Genomic DNA, 21641 nt, shown 5'->3' with positions numbered 1-21641 from the left:
CTCTATTCTCATTGCCATTACCTTGGCCAAGACCTTGGCATCTACATTGAGGAGGGAGATTGGTCTGTAGGACCCGCATTGTAGCGGATCCTTTTCCTTCTTTAAAAGAAGCGATATCGTTGCTTCTGACATAGTCGGGGGCAGTTGTCCCCTTTCCTTTGCCTCGTTGAAGGTCCTCGTCAGTAGCGGGGCGAGCAAGTCCAAATATTTTCTGTAAAATTCAACTGGGAATCCGTCCGGTCCCGGGGCCTTTCCCGTCTGCATGTTCCTAATTCCTTTCACCACTTCTTCTACCGTGATCTGTGCTCCCAATCCCATCCTTTCCTGCTCTTCCACCTTGGGAATTTCCAGCCGATCCAAAAACTCCATCATTCTCTCCCTCCCATCCGGGGGTTGAGCTTCATACAATTTTTTATAAAATGTCTTAAACACTTCATTCACTCTCTCCGCTCCCCGCTCCGTCTCTCCATCTTCGTCTCTCACCCCCCCTATTTCCCTCGCTGCTCCCCTTTTCCTCAATTGGTGTGCCAGCAATCTGCTCGCCTTCTCTCCATATTCATACTGCACACCCTGCGCCTTCCTCCATTGTGCCTCTGCAGTGCCTGTGGTCAGCAAGTCAAATTCCACATGCAGCCTTTGCCTTTCCCTATACAGTCCCTCCTCTGGTGCTTCCGCATACTGTCTGTCCACCCTCAAAAGTTCTTGCAACAACCGCTCCCGTTCCTTACTCTCCTGCTTCCCTTTATGTGTCCTTATTGATATCAGCTCCCCCCTAACCACCGCCTTCAACGCCTCCCAGACCACTCCCACCTGAACCTCCCCATTGTCATTGAGTTCCAAGTACTTTTCAATGCATCCCCTCACCCTTAAGCACACCCCCTCATCCGCCATTAGTCCCATATCCATTCTCCAGGGTGGACGCCCTCTTGTTTCCTCCCCTATCTCCAAGTCTACCCAGTGTGGGGCATGATCCGAAATGGCTATAGCCGTATATTCCGTTCCCCTCACCCTCGGGATCAATGCCCTACCCAACACAAAAAAGTCTATGCGTGAATAGACTTTATGGACATAGGAGAAAAACGAGAACTCCTTACTCCTAGGTCTACTGAATCTCCACGGGTCCACCCCTCCCATCTGCTCCATAAAATCCTTAAGCACCTTGGCTGCTGCCGGCCTCCTACCAGTCCTGGACTTCGACCTATCCAGCCTTGGTTCCAACACCGTGTTAAAGTCTCCCCCCATTATCAGCTTTCCGGTCTCTAGGTCTGGGATGCGTCCTGGCATTCGCCTCATAAAATTGGCATCGTCCCAATTCGGGGCATACACGTTTACCAACACCACCATCTCTCCCTGTAATTTGCCACTCACCATCACGTATCTGCCCCCGTTATCCGCCACTATAGTCTTTGCCTCGAACATTACCCGCTTCCCCACTAATATAGCCACCCCCCTGTTTTTCGCATCCAGCCCCGAATGGAACACCTGCCCTACCCATCCTTTGCGCAACCTAACCTGATCTATCAGTTTCAGGTGCGTTTCCTGTACCATGACCACATCTGCTTTAAGTTTCTTAAGGTGTGCGAGTACTCGTGCCCTCTTTATCGGCCGTTAAGCCCCCTCACGTTCCACGTGATCAGCCGAGTTGGGGGGCTTCCCACCCCCCCCCCCCTTGCCGGTTAGCCATCATCTTTTTCCAGCTTCTCGCCCAGTTCCCACGCGGCTGTATTTCTCCCAGACGGTGCCCCCCCGCCCATCCTTTCCCGCACCCACTCCCCCCTTTCCCCAGCAGCAGCAACCCAGTAATTCCTCCCTCCCCCCCCCCCCCCGCTAGACCCCCCGCTAGCGTAATTACTCCCCCCATGTTGCTCCCAGAAGTCAGCAAACTCTGGCTGACCTCGGCTTCCCCCCGTGATCACGGCTCGCCCCGTGCGGCGCCCCCTCCTTCCTGCTTCTCTATTCCCGCCATAATTATCATAGCGCGGGAACCAAGCCCGCGCCTCTCCCTCGGCCCCGCCTCCCATGGCCAACGCCCCATCTCCTCTCCCTCCCCACCTCCCCCCATCACCACCTGTGGGAGAAAGAAAAGTTACCATACCGCAGGATTAATCATACAATCCCTCTTCGCCCCCCCCCCCACTCGTCCCACCACTTTGTCCAAACGTTCATTTTCGTAGTCCAATCATTCCAATTTTTCTTCTACAATAAAAGTCCACGCTTCATCCGCCGTCTCAAAGTAGTGGTGCCTCCCTTGATATGTGACCCACAGTCTTGCCGGTTGCAGCATTCCAAACTTTATCTTTTTTTTGTGAAGTACCGCTTTGGCCCGATTAAAGCTCGCCCTCCTTCTCGCCACCTCCGCACTCCAATCTTGATAGACGCGGATCACCGCGTTCTCCCATTTACTACACCGAGTTTTCTTCGCCCATCTAAGGACCATTTCTCTATCCTTAAAGCGGAGAAATCTCACCACTATGGCTCTGGGAGCTTCTCCTGCTCTCGGTCCTCGCACCATAACTCGGTATGCTCCCTCCACCTCCAACGGACCCGTCGGGGCCTCCACTCCCATTAACGAGTGCAGCATCGTGCTCACATATGCCCCGACGTCCGCCCCCTCCACACCTTCAGGAAGGCCAAGAATCCTCAAGTTGTTCCTCCTTGCGTTATTTTCCAGTGCCTCCAACCTCTCCACAGATCGTTTCTGGTGTGCCTCCTGTATCTCCGACTTCACCACCAGGCCCTGTATGTCGTTTTCATTCTCTGCTGCTTTCGCCTTCACGACCCGAAGCTCCTGCTCCTGGGTCTTTTGTTCCTCTTTCAGCCCTTCAATCGCCTGTAATATCGGGGCCAACAACTCTTTCTTCATTTCCTTTTTAATCTCCTCCACGCAGCGTTTCAAAAACTCTTGTTGTTCAGGGCCCCATATGAAACTGCCACCTTCCGACGCCATCTTGGTTTCTGCTTGCCTTCCTTGCCGTTGTTCCAAAGGATCCGCTGCAATCCGGCCACTTTCCTCTCCTTTTTCCATCCGTGTCCAGGGGGAACACCCTTCTGGTTTACCGCACAGTGTTTTCAGCCGTTAAAATTGCCGTTGGGGCTCCTATCAAGAGCCCAAAAGTCCGTTTCACAGGGAGCTGCCGAAACGTGCGACTCAGCTGGTCATCGCCGCACCCGGAAGTCCGCATCAAGCCATACTTTCAATGATCAATCTCTCTTGATGACTCATGATTGACCTGTACAATGTTGTAATTTCCCTGCAAGTATAATGTTGTAGCTCCCTTGAAACTGCCAAGTTTATTTCAATGTTAGATCATGAACCAAGGTGATAGGAGCACTTTCTGGTGCTGATCAGCCTTGTTATAACCAATTGATTCCATGGATTGTTCATAATGTGAGATCTCAACATGCCAGTAGATCTGCAATCGCTGGGTCTTTAATTTCTATGATGTAGAACACCTGTACTTCAGGAACATTACTACTTGTATACTATTTGTACTTCAGGAATATGAATCCTGCACATGCAATTAGTGAGCCGTAGTAGGTTTTGCCATGGCTTCCACGTCAGCAGATACATGTCTTTTAGAATTTACAGGAATGGTATGTTGCCATTTGTCCAGTGTCAATCTTGTTAATGAGTAGTTACCAACTTTCCTAGGGCAGATCATTTGAATCTTGGCAGACAATTTGGATGGTATAACGGCAGTTATGTTTTCCATGAGATCGACGGCGTGAAACACGTGTTAACTGCTTTTCATCTCGTCGTGCACATCATCGTCATTTTCTGTATATTGTTTAATCATCTTGAATTTGGATAGTTGGTCAGTTGCATCCAAATTCAAACTGAGGAAATTTGTGAACATTCTAATACTATCCCTTTGAGCTTCCTTGTTCTATAGTTTTTGAGGGGGTGGGGGATGCTTCTGTTGATGTTTTTGCATGCTTTTCAGAGGCTCCAGCCACAAAGGTGAGTTGTGGCAGGAACGCAGGAGTAAAACAGTCTTTGCTTTTTACTCAATTTATTGTTCAGCAACTCCCAAAGCCACCCGTTACAATTGTAACCTTCTCTGGCCCAATTTTCTTTTGTTTGACTCTTCCTTGCTTGCTATCAATCCAGGCTTGAAGGGCCGAATGGTCTACTCCTGCTCTTAGGTTCAGTATTTTGCCAATTCTGCATGGCAAGTGGACGGAATGGGCATTGTCAGTGGCAGTGCGCTCGAGAAAAAGTTGATGCAGCTACAAAAAGCCGTGCAATGGTCCAAACTGATCATACACAACGGGGGGTACCTTCAAGCCATAAGAATAACCATCCAGTATCCTGTCAGAAACATTTGCATGACAATCCAGAAAATGCATACCTTGAAATTATTTGCGACACAAGACACAAGTCACCAACTGTTCATTAGGGATTTGGTAAAATCCTGTGAGTTTCTTTATTAAGTTTAGGACATGATAACAGTTATATAGGTATAAAGTTTGAAGGCATCAGAGCTGTATGAGTGCTCTGCTCAAAGCAAAAGTGAAACTGAGACTGGATCAGATGACATATTTCCCTTCTAATGTGTCACACTGATAGACTTTAAAGGTATATTACAACAGAGACATTCGATGAAGGCTTTGCATTTGTCTTCATAGTAGAACACAAAATATATTCTTAAATAATGGGCAAACAAGGGTCTCTTGAAAATTAGGTAATCACAATGGGGTTAAAAGATTGTAAAAATGATGAATATGGGGGAAGAAATGACTGACCTCGGAGAAAATGTGGGGACAATTTTGAAGAAGGAATAATCTTTAAATATTTGGCTTGAAGAAGAAATGTATTCCCATAGATTATTGTTTAAGTTATCTTTGAGAAGCTGGGAAGAATTTCAAAAATTAAAACTGGACGTGGACAACATAATAGCCACTGTTTTAATTTTTCTCTTTCAGACTTTGACGAATGTAGTAATACTTTTATATGTCCAGAAAATGCAGAATGTCAGAATGCAGTAGGAAACTACTCGTGTATGTGCAAGACTGGATATGAAGGACAACCATACAGATTCTGCATTGGTAGGAAATCATCATCACTTTGAAACTTCAGTACCATTTGATCTTTTGTGGCATTAAAACTAAACTAAAATTGTGTCTCTCCTGTCTCTTATTCAGCCTCCATTTTTTATTCTCTCTATATTCTTCTGCTCCTTCTGCTAGTCTTCCTCTCTTTTGGTCGCCCTGTTTCTCTGTGTATCTTATTTTCTCTTGTTAAAGCCGCCTATCATTTTTTTCTTTCTCTTTTTCTGCATATTCCTTTCTGAGGAAGTCTATATGGCTTTACTGGAATCTAGTTCAGTTGCAATGGCAAATACACAAATACATTTACTGATGTTAATTTTTGCCTATATTTTTCTTTGCCTATAAAGTAGTTGATGGACTCCAAAGTTAACCTTGTGAAATATTTTCAAATATTTTTCTATGGGTCACACTGGGGTGATTAATATTTATTTTAATATTTAACATGGTTCTTGAGGAAGCAATGCCTTGAGGAAAGACTGAAGGAGTCTAGTTCACCCATGCCACCAATCAAGATAGAGTGCAGAGCACGAAATTCTCCGTCCCTCATTACCAATGGATTTTGTGCAAATTTACCCTGCAACATCTAAAAATATGGTTTAAGGTCTATCAAAAAAGTTAAATACACCAAACTAACATTTTTAAGAGATTTCTCATTATGTATTGAACTTGATGTACTTGTTATGTAAAGTATCTCTGTACTGGAGGACTATTTACACCCAAGTCTGCATTAAAATCCAAGGATACCATGGATCGGAAATATATTAAATATCCTCCTTCAGTATCAAACAATGTGGCTCTGTCCAACTCAGTAATGTATTCCTCAGGGTACAGTCTGGCAGTAATTCAAAAGTTCCTAGTTTAAACATTTCCTTTACCTTAATAAGACACTCAATTAACGGCGCTGAGGATCTGGGTTCGATCCCAGCCCCGGGTCACTGTCTGTGTGGAGTTTGCATATTCTCCCCATGTCTGCATGGGTTTCACCCCCACAACCCAAAGATGTGCAGGGTAGGTGGATTGGCCACACTAAATTGCCCCTTAAGTGGGAAAAAACAATTGGGTACAATCATTTTTTTTAAATGACTCAATTAGTGTCAAATCTTGAACAATCTTCACCTCATATGTTTGGAAAGAGATTTAAACCTACTCACAGGCCTGCTCCATTGAGGCAATGTCTGCCCTTTCATCCTGAACTGAGCCAATCCAAATTCTAGTTACTGAAAGGGGTGTTCAAATCTATTCGCCTACCCAATCCCCATCTTTTATCTCATTGAATCATGGAACCCTACGGTGCAGAAGGAGACACTAAGGGGCAATTTAGCATGGCCAATCCACCCAACCTGCACATGTTCGAAATGTGGGAGGAAACTGGAGCACCCAGAGGAAACCCAGGTGAAACGGGGAGAATATGCAAACTCAACACAGTCACCCAAGGTTGGAATCGAACCCGGGTTCGTGGTATGTGAGACAGCAGTGCTAACCACTGTGCCGCCCCTCTTAAAATTTATATTTTTCAATCATTTCCCCTAACATAAAACAGATTTCAATCAAATAAAATAGGCTATACCTTTAAATTTTTGAACCGTCTCCAAGTAAAATAAATGTCAATTCTTCTCATTTTAATGAAATCTCAATTATCGGCAATCTGTTTTCTTCAACAATTTAGCACTGTACAAATGGCTGTAACCGAATGTCTACATCTTTTATAATAATTACTCTTTTATTTTCCGATATTCATCAGATATAGATGAATGTCTTGATTACACAGCCTGCCCAAATCGTAATTCGATTTGTATCAATACGGAGGGGTCTTATATCTGTATGTGTCGACAGGGATACGAAGGATCCAATTGCTCAGGTGAGAAATACACATACCCAAGCAAAGGTCCTTGGAAGAAATGGCCACATAGTAATTGTTAATAAATACCTTGGGACTACATCATCAGTTTGATCACTCATTCAACAAAGTGTAAAAATATGTAAAAGATGAATTGTAAAAAAGGTTTTTAAAACTAGCAAGATGTAGGTTTGATACAGAGGAGCCACGAGTATAAGACAGAATATAATTAGCCACTCTTTTGTGCTCAATGTGATAATTTTTGTGTAGAATTGTAAGTAAAATATGTTAAGCGCAAATTACACTGACATAGATTTACAAGCTGAATCCCAAGTGTGAAATGGCTGCTGCAGTTAAGCCCTCTATAGGAGCTATCTATTTTTTAATTAAATAGAAATTGATGACCATGAGAATTGGGTAGCTTCTATAATGGGTAGCGGATATGAAGGGGGCGATTCTCCGAGCCGGGCCGGAGAATCGCCGCAACCGCGCCCCGAAGCCGGCGCGTGATTCTCCGTGGTGCGGATTCTCCGGCCCTAATGGGCCGAGCGGCCGCGCCGATACGACAGAGCCCCGCCGGCGTCGTTCATCCCTGGTCGCTGCTGGCGGGAACACTGCGGGAACGGTCGGGGGGGGTGACCTGTAGTGGGGGGCTCCTTCACCAGGGTGGGGGCCTCCAATGAGGTCTGGCCCGCGATCGGGCCCCACCGATCGGCGGGCCGGCCTCCTCCCCCGGGCCTACTTTCTGGCGCGGCCGGCCCCTGAACACCAACCCCATGTTGAGTCGGGGCCGGCGCGTGTAAGCCCCCCACGCACGCGCGGGTTGGCGCGGCCCAACTGCACATGCGCAGGTTGGCGCAGCACCCATTTGGCACTGCGTAAGGAGGCTGGAGTGGCGTGAACCGCTCCAGCGCCGTGCTGGCCCCCTATGGGGGCCAGAATCTGTCGTACCAGGGCTCGGTTCTTCATGACGCCGTTCACAACAACACAAACACTTGGGCTCAATATTGGAGAATCGCCCCCGTAATGTCAGTTTCACACTCATGCAAGTTGAAAATCACTCACTGCAATTATAATGTTATCCCTGATAGTAACAAACTTAACACGGGAACAAAAGGACAGGTCTCTATTGCAATGCTTCCCATTCTTTCATCTCACACTGGCCATGGTGTTGGTGTAATTTAAAGGGTTAGACAAGTGATCATGGGAAAGGGACAGGTGTTGTGGAGATTTCTGTGGAGGCACATAAGGAGTTTGTTTCTTTATTCATTCATGGGATGTTTATGTCACTATCAAGGCCAACATTTGTTGTCCATCTCCAATTGCCCTAAGTACAATCGGGTTTGGAATCCTTCTTGAACTGCTGCAGTCCATCCGGTGTAGCTATAACAACAATGGCGTTGGAGAGGAAGTTTCAGGATTTTGACCCAATGTCAGCGAAGGAAAATGATGTAGTTTCAAGGCAGGATGGTGAGTGATGTAGAGGGAACTTGCAGGTGGTGATGTTCTCTAGCACCTGAGACCTTTGTTTTAGGTAGTGGAGGGTATGAGTTTGGAAGGTGCTGTTAAAGGAGCCTTGGTGAACTGCTCCCACAATTGTACATCGGTAGTGTAGGGAATCCATGGAAGGTGATGGATGAGGTGTCAATTAAGCAGATTGTTTTGACCTCAATGATGTTGAGCTTCTTGAGTGTTGTTGTAGCTGCACTCATCAAGAAACGTGGAGCGTACTTATTCACATTCCTGACTTGTGCTTTGTTAGATAGTGGACAGGATTTGGGGAGTCAGGAAGTGAGTTATTCACCACAGAACATTCAGCCTCTGACCTGTTCTTGTAGTCAGAGTATTTAGATGGCTACTGCAGTTAAGCTTCTAGTCAATGGTAACCCCCAGGATGTTGATAGTGGGTGATTCAGAAATACCAATGATGTTGAACATCAGGGAAAAATGGTAAGAATCCCTCTTGTAGGAGATGGTCATTGCCTGGCACCTTTGTAGCATGAATGCTATTTGCCACTTGCCCAAGCCTGAATATTGTTCAGGTCTTGCTGTATGTGGGCACAAACTGCTTCAATGTCTGAGGAGTTGTGCATGGTACTGAACTTTGTGTAATTGTCAGTGAACATCCCTACTTCTGACTTTATGCTTGTGGGAAGGTGGTTGATGAAGCAACTGAAGATGGTTGGGCCGTGGACACTATCCTGAGGAACGACTGCAGCAATTCCCTAGGGCTGAGATGATTGGCCTCCAACCGCCACAACTATCTTTCTGTGTGCTAGGTATGACCCCAATCAGTAGAGAGTCCCCATCCCCACCAGCAACACCACTCACCCCAACTTCCTCCCATTGACTTCCAATTAGTTAGGGCTCCCCCATGATTATGACAGAGGTTATTTGTGGAGCCTGCCCCTCCAGTTAGATGCTTAATTGCAGTCATCTTGCTCCTGGCATCACAAAAAGTGCTTCAAACATTTATACTCAACAGTAAGAGCAACAGGATAAACTCACCCATACATTCTTTAGGAAAAGTTCATATGGAATCTGAGCAACTAGAAAACTTAAAGTCAATGCATTCATTTTGAACCAAGAGAAGGATTGTCTGCACTGTGCAGTTTTCGTACACAATGATAGTTAGTATTATGTAATTGCCCAAAAAAGAAGAGGTAACTTTGGAACTATAGGTTTAAACACCTGTGAAACTTTGGTAAGCTAATCAAAAGTCAAAAGTGAGGGGAAATATATTTTCATAAATATACACACACACACTATTTGATCTCCAGTGAGGTTACATCCTATTTTAGAAGAGAATAAGGATGGAAACTAATTGGAGCACAGCTTATTTGGACTGTGAAGTCGGGGCAAGCACACTGTGATGGGGCAGGTTTCAGACAGGCAGGGAAATAGGAAGATAGAATAGGTTTTAAGGGTTGAAAATGGGGTCCTATAAAGTGAGAGCTTGTGGAAAAGAATCCGAGAAAGAGAAAAGGGTAATTTTTTTAAATTAATTTTGACGTGATGTGGGCTTCGCTGGCTAGACCAGCATTTGTTCCCATCCCCAATTCCCCTAAGTGGTGGTGAGCTGTCTTCTTGAACCGCTGCAGTCCATGTGGTGTAGGTACACCCACTGTGCTATTAGGGAGGGAGTTCCAGGATTTTGACCCAGCGACAGTAAAGGTATCCCTATTTCCAAGTCAGGATGGTGAGTCACTTGGAGGGGAACTTCCAGGTTGTGGTGTTCCCATGTATCTCCTGCACGACCACTATCTTCTAGATTGTAGTGATCAAGGATTTGGACGGTGCTGTCAAAGGAGCCTTGGTGAGTTCCTGCAGTGCACCTTGTAGATGGTACACATGGCTGTTATTGTGCATCAGTGGTGGGGGACGTGAAAGAGGTGTCAATCAAGTGGGCTGCTTTGTCCTGGATGGTGTCGAGCTCCTCGAGTGTTGTTGGTCCTGAACTTATCCAGATAAATGGGGAGCATTCCATCACACTCTTGACGTGTGCCTTGTTGGGGGTGGACAGGTTTTGGGGGGACAGGATGTGAGTTACTCTCTGCAGGTTTTCTCGCCTCTGACCTGCTCTTGTAACCACTATTTATATAGTGAGTCCAGTTCAGTTTCTGGTAAAATGGTTGCCCCCAGGATGTTGATAGTGGGGGATTCAGTGATGGTAATGTCATTGAATGTCAAAGGGCAATAGTTTGATTCACTCTTATTGGAGATGGTCATTGCATGGCACTTGTGTGGCGTGAATATTACTTGCGACTTGTCAGCCCAAGCCTGAATATTGTCCAGGTCCTGCTGCACTTGCACATGGACTGCTTCATTGTCTGAGGAGACACAAATGGTGCTGAACATTTTGCAATTGTTATGGGCGAGGCTTTTCAGAACCCCAAAATGTACCATGGAGTTCAACCAACCTCTCCCATTAATGGATTTGTTGCTTTTCCGAGCACACGGCTTTTTCCCGAGGTGTGGGATTACAATTATGGACACGTGGGTTTTTAAACACAAAACACTGTTTATTCCATGAACTCAACTTAACACCGTAATTAAACATTGGATCTCTTAACATCCCTTACTTCAAAGATAACTCAGAAAATATTTCAACAGTAAATAATTCCTTAAAATGTTCCTTCAAACTTCCAAGAGACTTAACACATTTAAACAGTATCACATCAGGTTAAAGAATATATATATTTTCTGTAGAATGGCAGAGACTGTCGCAAACTGGCTTTCTACTTTTAAACTGCTCTCAGCAAAACCAGCCAGGCACTTTTTAGCTGCTCTCAGCAAAACCAAACTGCAAAACCTGCAGTTCTCTGGAAACACACAGACACTGCTTTTAAAACTGAAACTAAAAACCTGCAAAATGGTTGACCTGAGCTGAGCTCCACCCACTCTATGACATCACTGTTTTGTTAAAGGTACATTGCTTAAACATCCAGTTCTTAAAGGCACTCTTGCATGACACCTCCCCCCAAGAAAAAAAAATAAACCATCAATTTCAAGATGGTTTCATTTTTCACCTTTGCACCATCGACTAAGAAATGTACACAGTAAATATACCTTTTCGTTTTTTTAAAAAAACAACACATGCAAACAAGTATAATAATATAGTCCATGTTTCTTTGTTCTTCTTCCTCCAACTGAAATCCTTCTCAATTATCACATTCGTGACAAAGCATCGGCTATCACATTTTCCCGTCCTGCCACATGTACTATTTTTAAATGAAATGGCTGCAACAACAATCTCCAGCGAAACAGCCTTGCATTGTTATTCCGGAATCGCTCCAAAAACGTCAACGGATTATGATCAATATATATAATGGTGTCAGATGGATTGCTGGTCACATAAATGTGAAAATGTTGCAAAGTCAGCACCAAACTCAAAGTCTCCTTCTCAATCGTTGAATACTTTTTCTGGTGAGAATTCAATTTCTTTGAAAAATAACCAACAGGCCGCTCTAGCCCTTCGTCGTCGTCTTGTAGAAGCACCGCACCTACGCCCACATCGCTCGCATCCACAGCCACTTTGAAGGGTTTGGGATAATCTGAGATGACTAACACAGGAGCAGTGGTTAACACAGCCTTCAGGCCGTCAAATGCCTGTTGACACTCCGCTGTCCATTGGAATTTGTTATGCTTCTTGAGCAAGTCCGTCAGTGGAGCATCCACACTGCTAAAATTTGGTACAAATTTCTGGTAAAATCTACTCATACCAAGAAATCGCATTATTTCCCGTCATGTCGAGGGTATTGGAAACACCCCAATAACCTTCGTTTTCACATCTCGTGGGACCAGTCGACCCTGTCCGATCGTATAGCCAAGGAAAGTGACTTGGGCATTTCCAAATTCACTTTTGGCTAGGTTTATCACCAAACCCGCCTCCTGAAGTCCACCGAATAACTCCCTCAGATGTTTTAAATGTTCTTTCCATGTCTGGCTGAAAACTACCAGATCGGCGATGTATACCGCACAATTGGGTAATCCTGAAACGACTATATTAGTTAACCATTGAAATGTTGCTGGGGCGTTTTTCATGCCAAGTACTTCCCAATTTTAGTACTTCCCAATTTATCTCTACAAACTTGCCCATGTGATATCAATAACTCTTTCAGGTCAGTTCGTTTTTCCTCTGGAAGGTAATTTAACAATTCATCCCAATTTTTAAGAACATCCTCATTTTCCAATTTAATTTGAGGTATGTCAAATTCACAGTCATCTGGATTTGGTTCGTCACTTTGAGTTAGAATCATTAAAACCTCCTTTTTCTCTCCTTCCCTTTCAAAGTACCTTTTAAGCATATTCACATGACACACTCGGTGAGTCTTCCTTCCTTCTATCTGGTGTTTTTACCACATAATTCACCTCACTTAATTTCCTTTCAATCTGATATGGTCCACAAAGCCAAGCTTTTAAAGGCTCCCCTACCACTGGTAACAACACTAAAACTTTATCCCCATTGGCAAAACTACAAACTTTGGATTTCTTGTCCGCTACCCATTTCATCACATTTTGTGCAACTTTCAAATGTTGTCTAGCCAATTCACCTGCTCTATTTAATCGTTCCCTAAAATTTGACACGTAATCCAATAGTGTAATTTCCGATTTCTCACCCACCAATTTCTCCTTAATCAATTTAAGTGGTCCTCTTACCTCATGACCAAAAATTAGTTCAAAAGGACTAAATTTGGTAGACTCATTAGGTGCATCCCTAATTGCAAACAATACGAATGGAATTCCTTTATTCCAATCCTCTGGATAATCTTGACAATACGCCCTCAACATTGTCTTTAATGTCTGATGCCCCCTTTCTAACGCTCCCTGCGATTCTGGATGGTACGCAGTTGATTTAAATTGTTTTATTCCTAAGCTATCCATAACTTCTTTGAATAACTTTGAAATAAAATTTGTTCCTTGATCCGATTGAATTTCTGTGGGTAGTCCATATCTAGTAAAGAATTTAAGTAACTCCTCCACAATCCTTTTAGCTGTAATATTACGTACTGGAATGGCCTCTGGAAACCTAGTAGACACATCCATTATAGTCAAAAGATGTTGATTCCCACTTTTTGTTTTAGGAAGCGGTCCTACACAATCAATTATGACCCTTTTAAAAGGTTCCTCAAATGCTGGAATGGGTATTAAGTGCGCTGATTTTATCACTGCTTGAGGTTTCCCTATCACTTGACATGTGTGACATGATTGATAAAATTTAACTACATCTTTATGTAGTCCAGGCCAATAAAAATGTTTCTGGATTTTAGCTTGAGTTTTCCTTATTCCCAAATGACCTCCCACTGGTACCTCATGTGCAATACTACTTGATGAACTTCTGCCCACTTTTCAGCTGCCTGCATATGTACAGGTCTCCATTTTCCCATCAAGACATAATTTTTACGAGAATAACACTCTGGTATACTCTCAGATTCCTCTTCCATATATGCTTTCTGATATATCCGTTTTATTTCTACATATTTCTGTTGTAACTCCGCCAATTTTCCTGAACTGAAAATATCCACCTCATCCTCCACCTGTTGTTCTTTTTCAACCATCTGATCAAAGATCGTTTCTGATAATTGCACTTCAACTTCATCTTCACTCTTTGATTTCTTCTCTTGTCTTAACCTGTGACTTTGCGACCTTGTTACTACACAATCCGGAAAAATCAAGGACCTTCAACCCTTCAGTTGTCTGATTTTCCACTGGCTTATCAACCAAAGTAGGCATCACTCCCACCTGCGATCCAGCTACATCATTACCCAAGATAAACTGTATTCCTGGACAAGATAGTTTCTCTATTACTCCTACTACCACTTCACCACTCTTCACTGGAGTTTCCAACCTTACCTTATATAATGGAACGCTACTCCTCTCACCCTGAATTCCACATATCACCATCTCTTCTGGCAACATTCTTCCCAAGCTACATAATTCCTCATCTCTTACCATTAAAGATTGACTCGCCCCTGTATCTCTTAAAATTGTGACTTCTTTACCTGCTCCTCCTGATACACATGAGCAAACTTTACCCACATAAGTAAATTCTTTAAAGACATCTGGCACCTTCTTAACAATTACTTCTTGAACGGGCTGTACAATCGTTTGCACCTCCTTCGCTTCCCTTGGGCTTTCCTTTACCACTCTAACAAATCCCACTGTCTTATCCTGTTTTACCACATCAGCCTTCCCAGTGCTGTTCTTCAACCACCAACACTGTGACTTTACATGGCCTAATTTATTACAGTAAAAACATTTGAAACATTTCATTTCTTTTCCACCCTCCTGGATTTCATTTTTAATCTGAGGTACACTCTCTTTATTTTCTCCCATCAGATCACCTTTACCTTTACCACTTGAGTATTTCTCATGTCCCCAGTTTCTATCCCTCACCGGCTGAAACTGAAGTCGGAAACCAATCTTTGATTTATGAATTAATTGATAATCATCTGCCATTTCCGCTGCTAATCTCGCAGTTTTAACCCTCTGTTCTTCCACATGAGTTCTCACTACAGCAGGAATTGAATTTTTAAACTCCTCCAAAAGTATAATTTCTCTGAGAACTTCATACGTTTGGTCTATTTTCAAAGCCCTTATCCACCTATCAAAATTACTCTGAGCCTTTCAAACTCCATGTATGTTTGACCGAATTCTTTCCTTAAATTTCTAAACCTTTGTCTGTAAGCTTCAGGCACTAGTTCATATGCACTTAAGATGGATTTCTTCACCTCCTCATACGCTCCAGATACCTCCTCCGGTAGTGATGCAAACACTTCACTAGCTCTACCTACCAGCTTTGTTTGAATCAGTAACACCCACATGTCCTGTGGCCATTTCATTTGTTTAGCTACCTTCTCAAATGAAATGAAAAAGGCTTCCACTTCCTTCTCGTCAAACATTGGCAATGCTTGGACATATTTAAATAGATTCTCATCAAGCCTACGACTATGACGCTCTTTCTCACTATCCTCATCACTATCATCCAACTGTACGTTTCCCTTTACGTCTGCCAATTTTAACTGATTGTCCTATTTCATGGCCATTTTCTGAAGTTCAAACTCCCTCTCTTTATCTTTTTCCCTGATCTGTATTTCCCTTTCTTTTCCTTTTTGTTCTGCTAGGGCTAGTTCTTTTCTCCTTTCTTCTCTCTCCTTTTCTTTTTCTCTCTCTCTCTCTTTCTTTTTCCTCTCTTTCACTCTCGTATTCCAGCCGCTTTAATTCTTTTTCATGTTCCATTTGTTTAATTTGCAACTGAATTTTTGCCATTTCCAATGAGTCAAACTCTATCTCAGGAAACTTTAAATGCTTAAGCAGCGCCATAATTACCTCATCTTTTTGCATTTTGTCAGGTAATGTTAACTACAATGTTCTTGCCAAATCTAACAGTCTGTTTTTTGTTTCTGTCCGTAAAGTACTACATGTGACATTCTCCACCCCCAAAAACATCTGAGCCTCTGAAAGAGCCATTGTTCACAACACTCTCCCCGCTTAAACTAAAATACCACACCGGAAAAGCAACAATCCTTCACTGTCTTTAAGTTCACAATAGCCAATCCAATAAATAGACTTTTATCCCCCTCGAGCCCCCAATTGTTATGGGCGAGGCTTTTCAGAACCCCAAAATGTATCATGGAGTTCAACCAACCTCTCCCTAGGTGTGGGATTACAATTATGGACACGTGGGTTTTTAAACACAAAACACTGTTTATTCCATGAACTCAACTTAACATCTTAAATAAACAGTGGATCTCTTAACACCCCTTACTTCAAAGATAACTCAGAAAATATTGCAACAGTAAATAATTCCTTAAAATGTTCCTTCAAACTTCCAAGAGACTTAACACCTTTAAACAGTATCACATCAGGTTAAAGGATATATTTTTTTTCTGTAGAATGGCAGAGACTGTCGCAAACTGGCTTTCTACTTTTAAACTGCTCTCAGCAAAACCAGCCAGGCACATTTCAGCTGCTCTCAGCAAAACCAAACTGCAAAACTTGCAGCTCTCTGGAAACACACAGACACTGCTTTTAAACTGAAACTAAAAACCTGCAAAATGGCTGACCTGAGCTGGGCTCCACCCACTCTATGACATCACTGTTTTGTTAAAGGTACATTGCTTAAACATCCGGTTCTTAAAGGCATTCTCGCATGACCCAATCATCAATGAACATCCCTCATCTGATCTTATGTTGGAAGGAAGGTCATTGATGAAGCAGCTGAAGATGGTTGGGCCTGGGAGACTACCCTGAGAAACTCCTGCACTGATGTCACGGGACTGAGGTGACTGACCTTGAGTAACCACGACCATCTTCCTTTATGCTAGGTATTATTCCAACCAGTGGAGACACAGACAATGGTCAGAGAGAGGAAGGTAACACCAGTCATGTCAATATCACAATGCTGGAACATATAGAACTAATATAACACTTCCACAGGAAGAACATTTACATTTACAGCTGCTGGCATCCAACATTTTCTCAAACAGTTAAACAGTTTTTGCAATAGTACATGGCTCTGTCACTCATTTGTGGAATACTGATATTTCCTCTCACTGCTCAAAATGGGACAAGTAGTTTTGCAAAATTATGCTGATGCAGAAAATGGGGGAGTATTAAACACTACTTACTTATTCATTTTTTCAATGTGTCGTGTCACTGTCTGCCATCTTGCTTTATAATTGAAAATTTACTCCGCAGATGTAGACGAATGTCTTAATCCAAAATCAAATAACTGCTCTCAAACTCGAGGTATCTGTACTAACCTGGAGGGTTTATATGCCTGTCAATGCATGCCTGGGTATTCTGGAGATGGTGTAACATGCAGTGGTGAGTAGATAGCATCTTGATTCAAGTGTTTTAAGGTTATTATCTAAAAGATTGTGATTCCCCTTAGACAATAGGAAAACAACATAAAGTTCTAACTCTATGAACTGATTTTTTTCAATATAACCTCTGAAGATTAATAGCTCAGTATAATCCGTGAACTGATTCTGTGTGTACAATGTTTACAATATCGTATTCACTATATTCTCTGATACTACTGGCAACATCTAAGAAAATACCTTCAAGGTAACATTCTATGATCTTTCTTACAGGCTCCCATCAATTCTAAAAACTGTAGAAATATACAACACTTGTACTTTCAATAAGTGCACATTTTGGCTTTCCTGTCTAGTATTATAACAGCAATGTCATTTTTAAATATATGCTTTAAACCTTAAAGTTTCTTTCCTGGACTCTTCTGGCTCACAGTCTGCCTTTTCACGGTTAAAACATGACAGAGGAGTTGTTAGATTGGCCTGCATTTTTAAATAGGACCTGCTGGCCTGAGGCAAGTGCCATGTTTGCCTACTCAAAAGAACAGGTTAATACCAGGATACAGTGAGATACACAGCTGGATCAGAGAGAGTAGATCATTGCCTTCATTTTAACTAGATAGGGGCTGATATGACAAACACCACCTGAGATCTATGTTACTTTCTATAATGATCAGACCAGCATAAGAAACAAGGCTGTGACCAATGATTGAGAATTGGCTTCATAAAAAAACTAAACTGTTGACAAGTTCAGTCTTCACCTATCGTTGTTGGTAACACAAGAATGATTTAGATTCAGAGTGTTTTACTTTTCCCAACAGATGTCAATGAGTGTAAATCATGCTCTCCAGATTCACAATGTGCCTCTGATGGGGAAAGTTACAACTGTACTTGCAAACCAGGATTTTCAGGTAAATATATCAGAATTTTCTTGTATGGCATTAAAGGTTCCTTAAGCATGGCTCAGCTAAATAATTAATTGTACCAAAGCAATCATCGCTCACAATCTCATCATAATGAATATTTTGTTTAGTTTTTATGTACTTTATTTCTCAAAGTGCATATTATTATGTCATTACAGAATTATTTGTGTGTAACCTGGTATATTTATTCAAGACCACGATGCGCAATTGTTGTACTTTCCTTTGATAATTAGAGGCTTATTGCCCATTGTAGGTCTTTTGGGTCAGGAGGACAGGCTGATTTCCTTCTTATTTCTGAAGTCAATTAGAATGGTGGTGATCAAAAAGGCAACTAACAGGAAATAGATAGATCCTTAAAAACCTCTATCATGTTGGAGCCCTGACCACAAGCACAAGGTTAAAGTCAAAAGATTGCAAAGTCTTCTGCTTCAAGCGTCAGGTGGATGATCCTTCTCAATCTCCTCCTAAAGTCCTCAGAGGAATTGACTTGGTCAACATGCTGGTGGCAATGCTCAAGATCTGTGCACCAGAGCTAGCCACTCGCCTAGCCAAGGTGTTCTAGTACAGCTGTGGGGGCTGATATAGCTCAGTTGGCTGGACAGCTAGTTTGTGATGCTAGAGCAAGGCCAACAACATGGGTTCAATTCCCGTACTGGCTGAGGTTGTTCATGAAGGGCCCAGCTTCTCAACCTTGCCCCTCGCCTGAAGTGTGATGATCCTTGGTTTAAATTACCACCAGTCAGCTCTCCCCCTCAAAGGGAAAGTAGCCTTTGGTGCAGACAAATCTAATCCTAAAAATTACTGTCCTATCAACCTCTTTCCAATTCAGTGCAGTGATTGAATCATTACTAGTGGCCTCAAAAACATTGAATCACTAATAATCTTCTCACTACTTCTCAGCTACAGTTCCATCAAAGCCACTTGGCTTTCAACCTATTCACAGCCTTGATCAGACATGGGTGCAACAGCTCAATATATGAAATGAAAGAGAAAATGCTGGAAAATCTCAGCAGGTCTGGCAACATCTGTAGGGAGAGAAAAGAGCTAACGTTTCGAGTCCCATGACTCTTTGTCAAAGCTACAGCAAAGACTACAGCTCAATATATGAGATGTGCAAAAGCTGCTCTCATGTTGAGGGAGCATTTGAATTGGGGCAGCAAGGAGCCTTATCAAAACTGACATTAATAGGGGTCAATGCGAAGATCCACTAATGGCTGACGAAACCTAATACAACGTGAAATGCAGTCACCACAAACTTGGAACATTACTGCAGAAGTTCTTCAGTGAAACATCCTTTCCCGTCAATGAACTTTTCTCCACAATATGAGTAGGAACTTGTTGACAATTCCAGAATGTTCAGCTGCATTCACAAATCGTCTTACAATGAAGCAAGCCATGTCTGTTCACAATAGGATCTGGATAACATGCCTGCTTGGGCTGTTTTTTGACAGGTAACATTCGAACCATGAAGAGAAATTCGGAAACATTTCTAAACACAAATGGCAATTAATGCTAGATCAATTGTAAATTTAAAATCTGAGATTGATAGATTTTTGTTAATTATATTTATTAAGGGATATGGGACAAAGACAATTTATGGAGTTAGGTCACAGATCAGCCACTTCAATTCTCACTGAATTGAGGAACAAGCTTGAGGGGTTAAATTATCCTATGTTCCTATAAAATGCCAATTAATAGCCATCACAAATTTAAAAAAGAAGCTGGTCACTTCTCCTTGATCTTCCATGACACTGAGATTTCCAGCATCAACACCGTTGGCCAGAAGCTGCACTGGACCAACACCAACAAGAGCAAAATGGAGACTGGATACTCTGCAATGAATGGTCATCACGAGACTCCCAAAGCTTTTCCATCTTCCATCAGTTCAAGTCAGGAATATGATAGAATAATCTGCATCACTCATTTGGATAGGTGCAGTTGCAACAATGGTCAAAAAGCTCATCATCACCGAGAACCAAATTTGTTTGATTGGTGCCTCTACCACTTGATTCAATGTCCACTCCCATCATTATCCCACTATGGATCCTTTATATATGATGCTGTAGAGCTCATCAATGTTAGCTTGACAGTAGTTCATTCTTCTTTGGCCTCAAGAAATAAATGCTGTGGAAACAGAGCCACCTCCATCACCTCCACATTCCTACCAAATCACACATCAGCCTCAAAAGTTTACTGTTCAGTCTTCCTCCAATATTACAGCAGGCATTTGGTGGAACTCCTTGGAAATTTCACCCCATAATTCTCAATAATGATGTGTAATTACTGCAAGACATCTCACTGTTTATTTCAGAAAGTAGAATATCATCATGCACGTCTCAAGCTGTTTGGCTCAGAGCTCCATTGCTATAGTGTAATATTCTTCCATTGTACAAAATGAACATCTATGCATTTTGTTGACCTGGAAATTACCTGATATCTTTGGATAATTCATTCATTACATATTAACATAACAAATATTAAGAGAACTTATGCAAAGAAAATTCATATCATTCAGTCCATAACAATTTGTCCGATTGAATTGCTTTACTTCAGGAAATGGTACGACCTGCATTCCATTGCCAGGCCCATGTGATTCTGTCCAATGCTCTCCTTCGTTCTGCAAAAATGGAGGAACCTGTGTAACTAACCCTGATGATGATTGCAAACCATTCTGCCGATGTCCACGTCAGTACAGGGGGGAGTCGTGCACACTTGGAAGACAGCAGTTCATTGCAGAACCATTGCCAAGTATGTTAGTATGCTTGATATGCTGTTACTTGAGAAGAAAGCTTGTGGCTAAGCTTGTTTTCCAGTTCTGTTACTAATGAATTATTGTAAACACAGATAAAACTGATTTCCAATATTCTCACTATGTATCCCTGCATTCTGTTTTCTTGTTTAATTGCCTCACCTTATGATGTAGACTGTTGTGGGCCAGGGTTTAGAGAACCCCAAAGTGTATCATGGAGTTCACCTGACCCTCAACTTTTAATAGATTGTGGTATGGGGAGCACACGGCCCACTGTGCATATGTGGTACAGCAGAAATGGAAAAGTATTTTTTAAAGCAAAACAATGTTAATTCTATGAACTCAAGTTAACCTTTTTAAAACATGCAGTGAACATCTTAGCAACCACTAATTCAAATACGACCCCTAAAGAATACAACACTAAGTAATCCTTAAGTTGTCATTTTAACATCCATAAAACTTAAAACGAAACTTTTAACAGAAGCACATCAGGTTAAAGTCACTACTGAGAGCAGTTATTAGTTTTAAATCACTGGGATCGATTTACAGTCTTTAAGTTACAGAGAGAGAGACTAATACCCCTTCTGGCTGTGTCTGCAACTATCCAGCTTTGAAAACAAAACTAAAACACACCCTGCAGCAAATGCCTAAAACAAAAGTAAAAAGCTGACAGACAGCCCAGCTCCACCCGTTTTCTGACATCATTAATAAACACCCATTTCTTAAAGGTACATTTCTTGAACACCCATTTCTTAAAGGTA

At 42.4% G+C, this 21641-nt stretch overlaps 1 protein-coding gene across 1 annotated transcript in view; it reads left to right on the top strand.

The window, feature by feature from the left end:
• The window catches only part of LOC140389023 (uncharacterized), a 234417-nt gene that overhangs the window by 178168 nt on the left and 34608 nt on the right, over window positions 1-21641 (top strand). Inside the window, exons 46-50 of the mRNA XM_072473189.1 lie at window positions 4927-5049; window positions 6794-6910; window positions 17090-17218; window positions 18030-18119; window positions 20685-20879. Coding sequence (XP_072329290.1) covers window positions 4927-5049; window positions 6794-6910; window positions 17090-17218; window positions 18030-18119; window positions 20685-20879 — 654 coding nt within the window. The remainder of the gene's footprint in view (window positions 1-4926; window positions 5050-6793; window positions 6911-17089; window positions 17219-18029; window positions 18120-20684; window positions 20880-21641) is intronic.

The sequence above is a fragment of the Scyliorhinus torazame genome, chromosome 14 (genome assembly GCF_047496885.1).
Source record: "Scyliorhinus torazame isolate Kashiwa2021f chromosome 14, sScyTor2.1, whole genome shotgun sequence".
In the NCBI taxonomy this organism is placed as follows: domain Eukaryota; kingdom Metazoa; phylum Chordata; class Chondrichthyes; order Carcharhiniformes; family Scyliorhinidae; genus Scyliorhinus; species Scyliorhinus torazame.
Note: the sequence above shows the minus strand (reverse complement) of the source record. Positions and strands in the feature narration are given on the sequence as shown.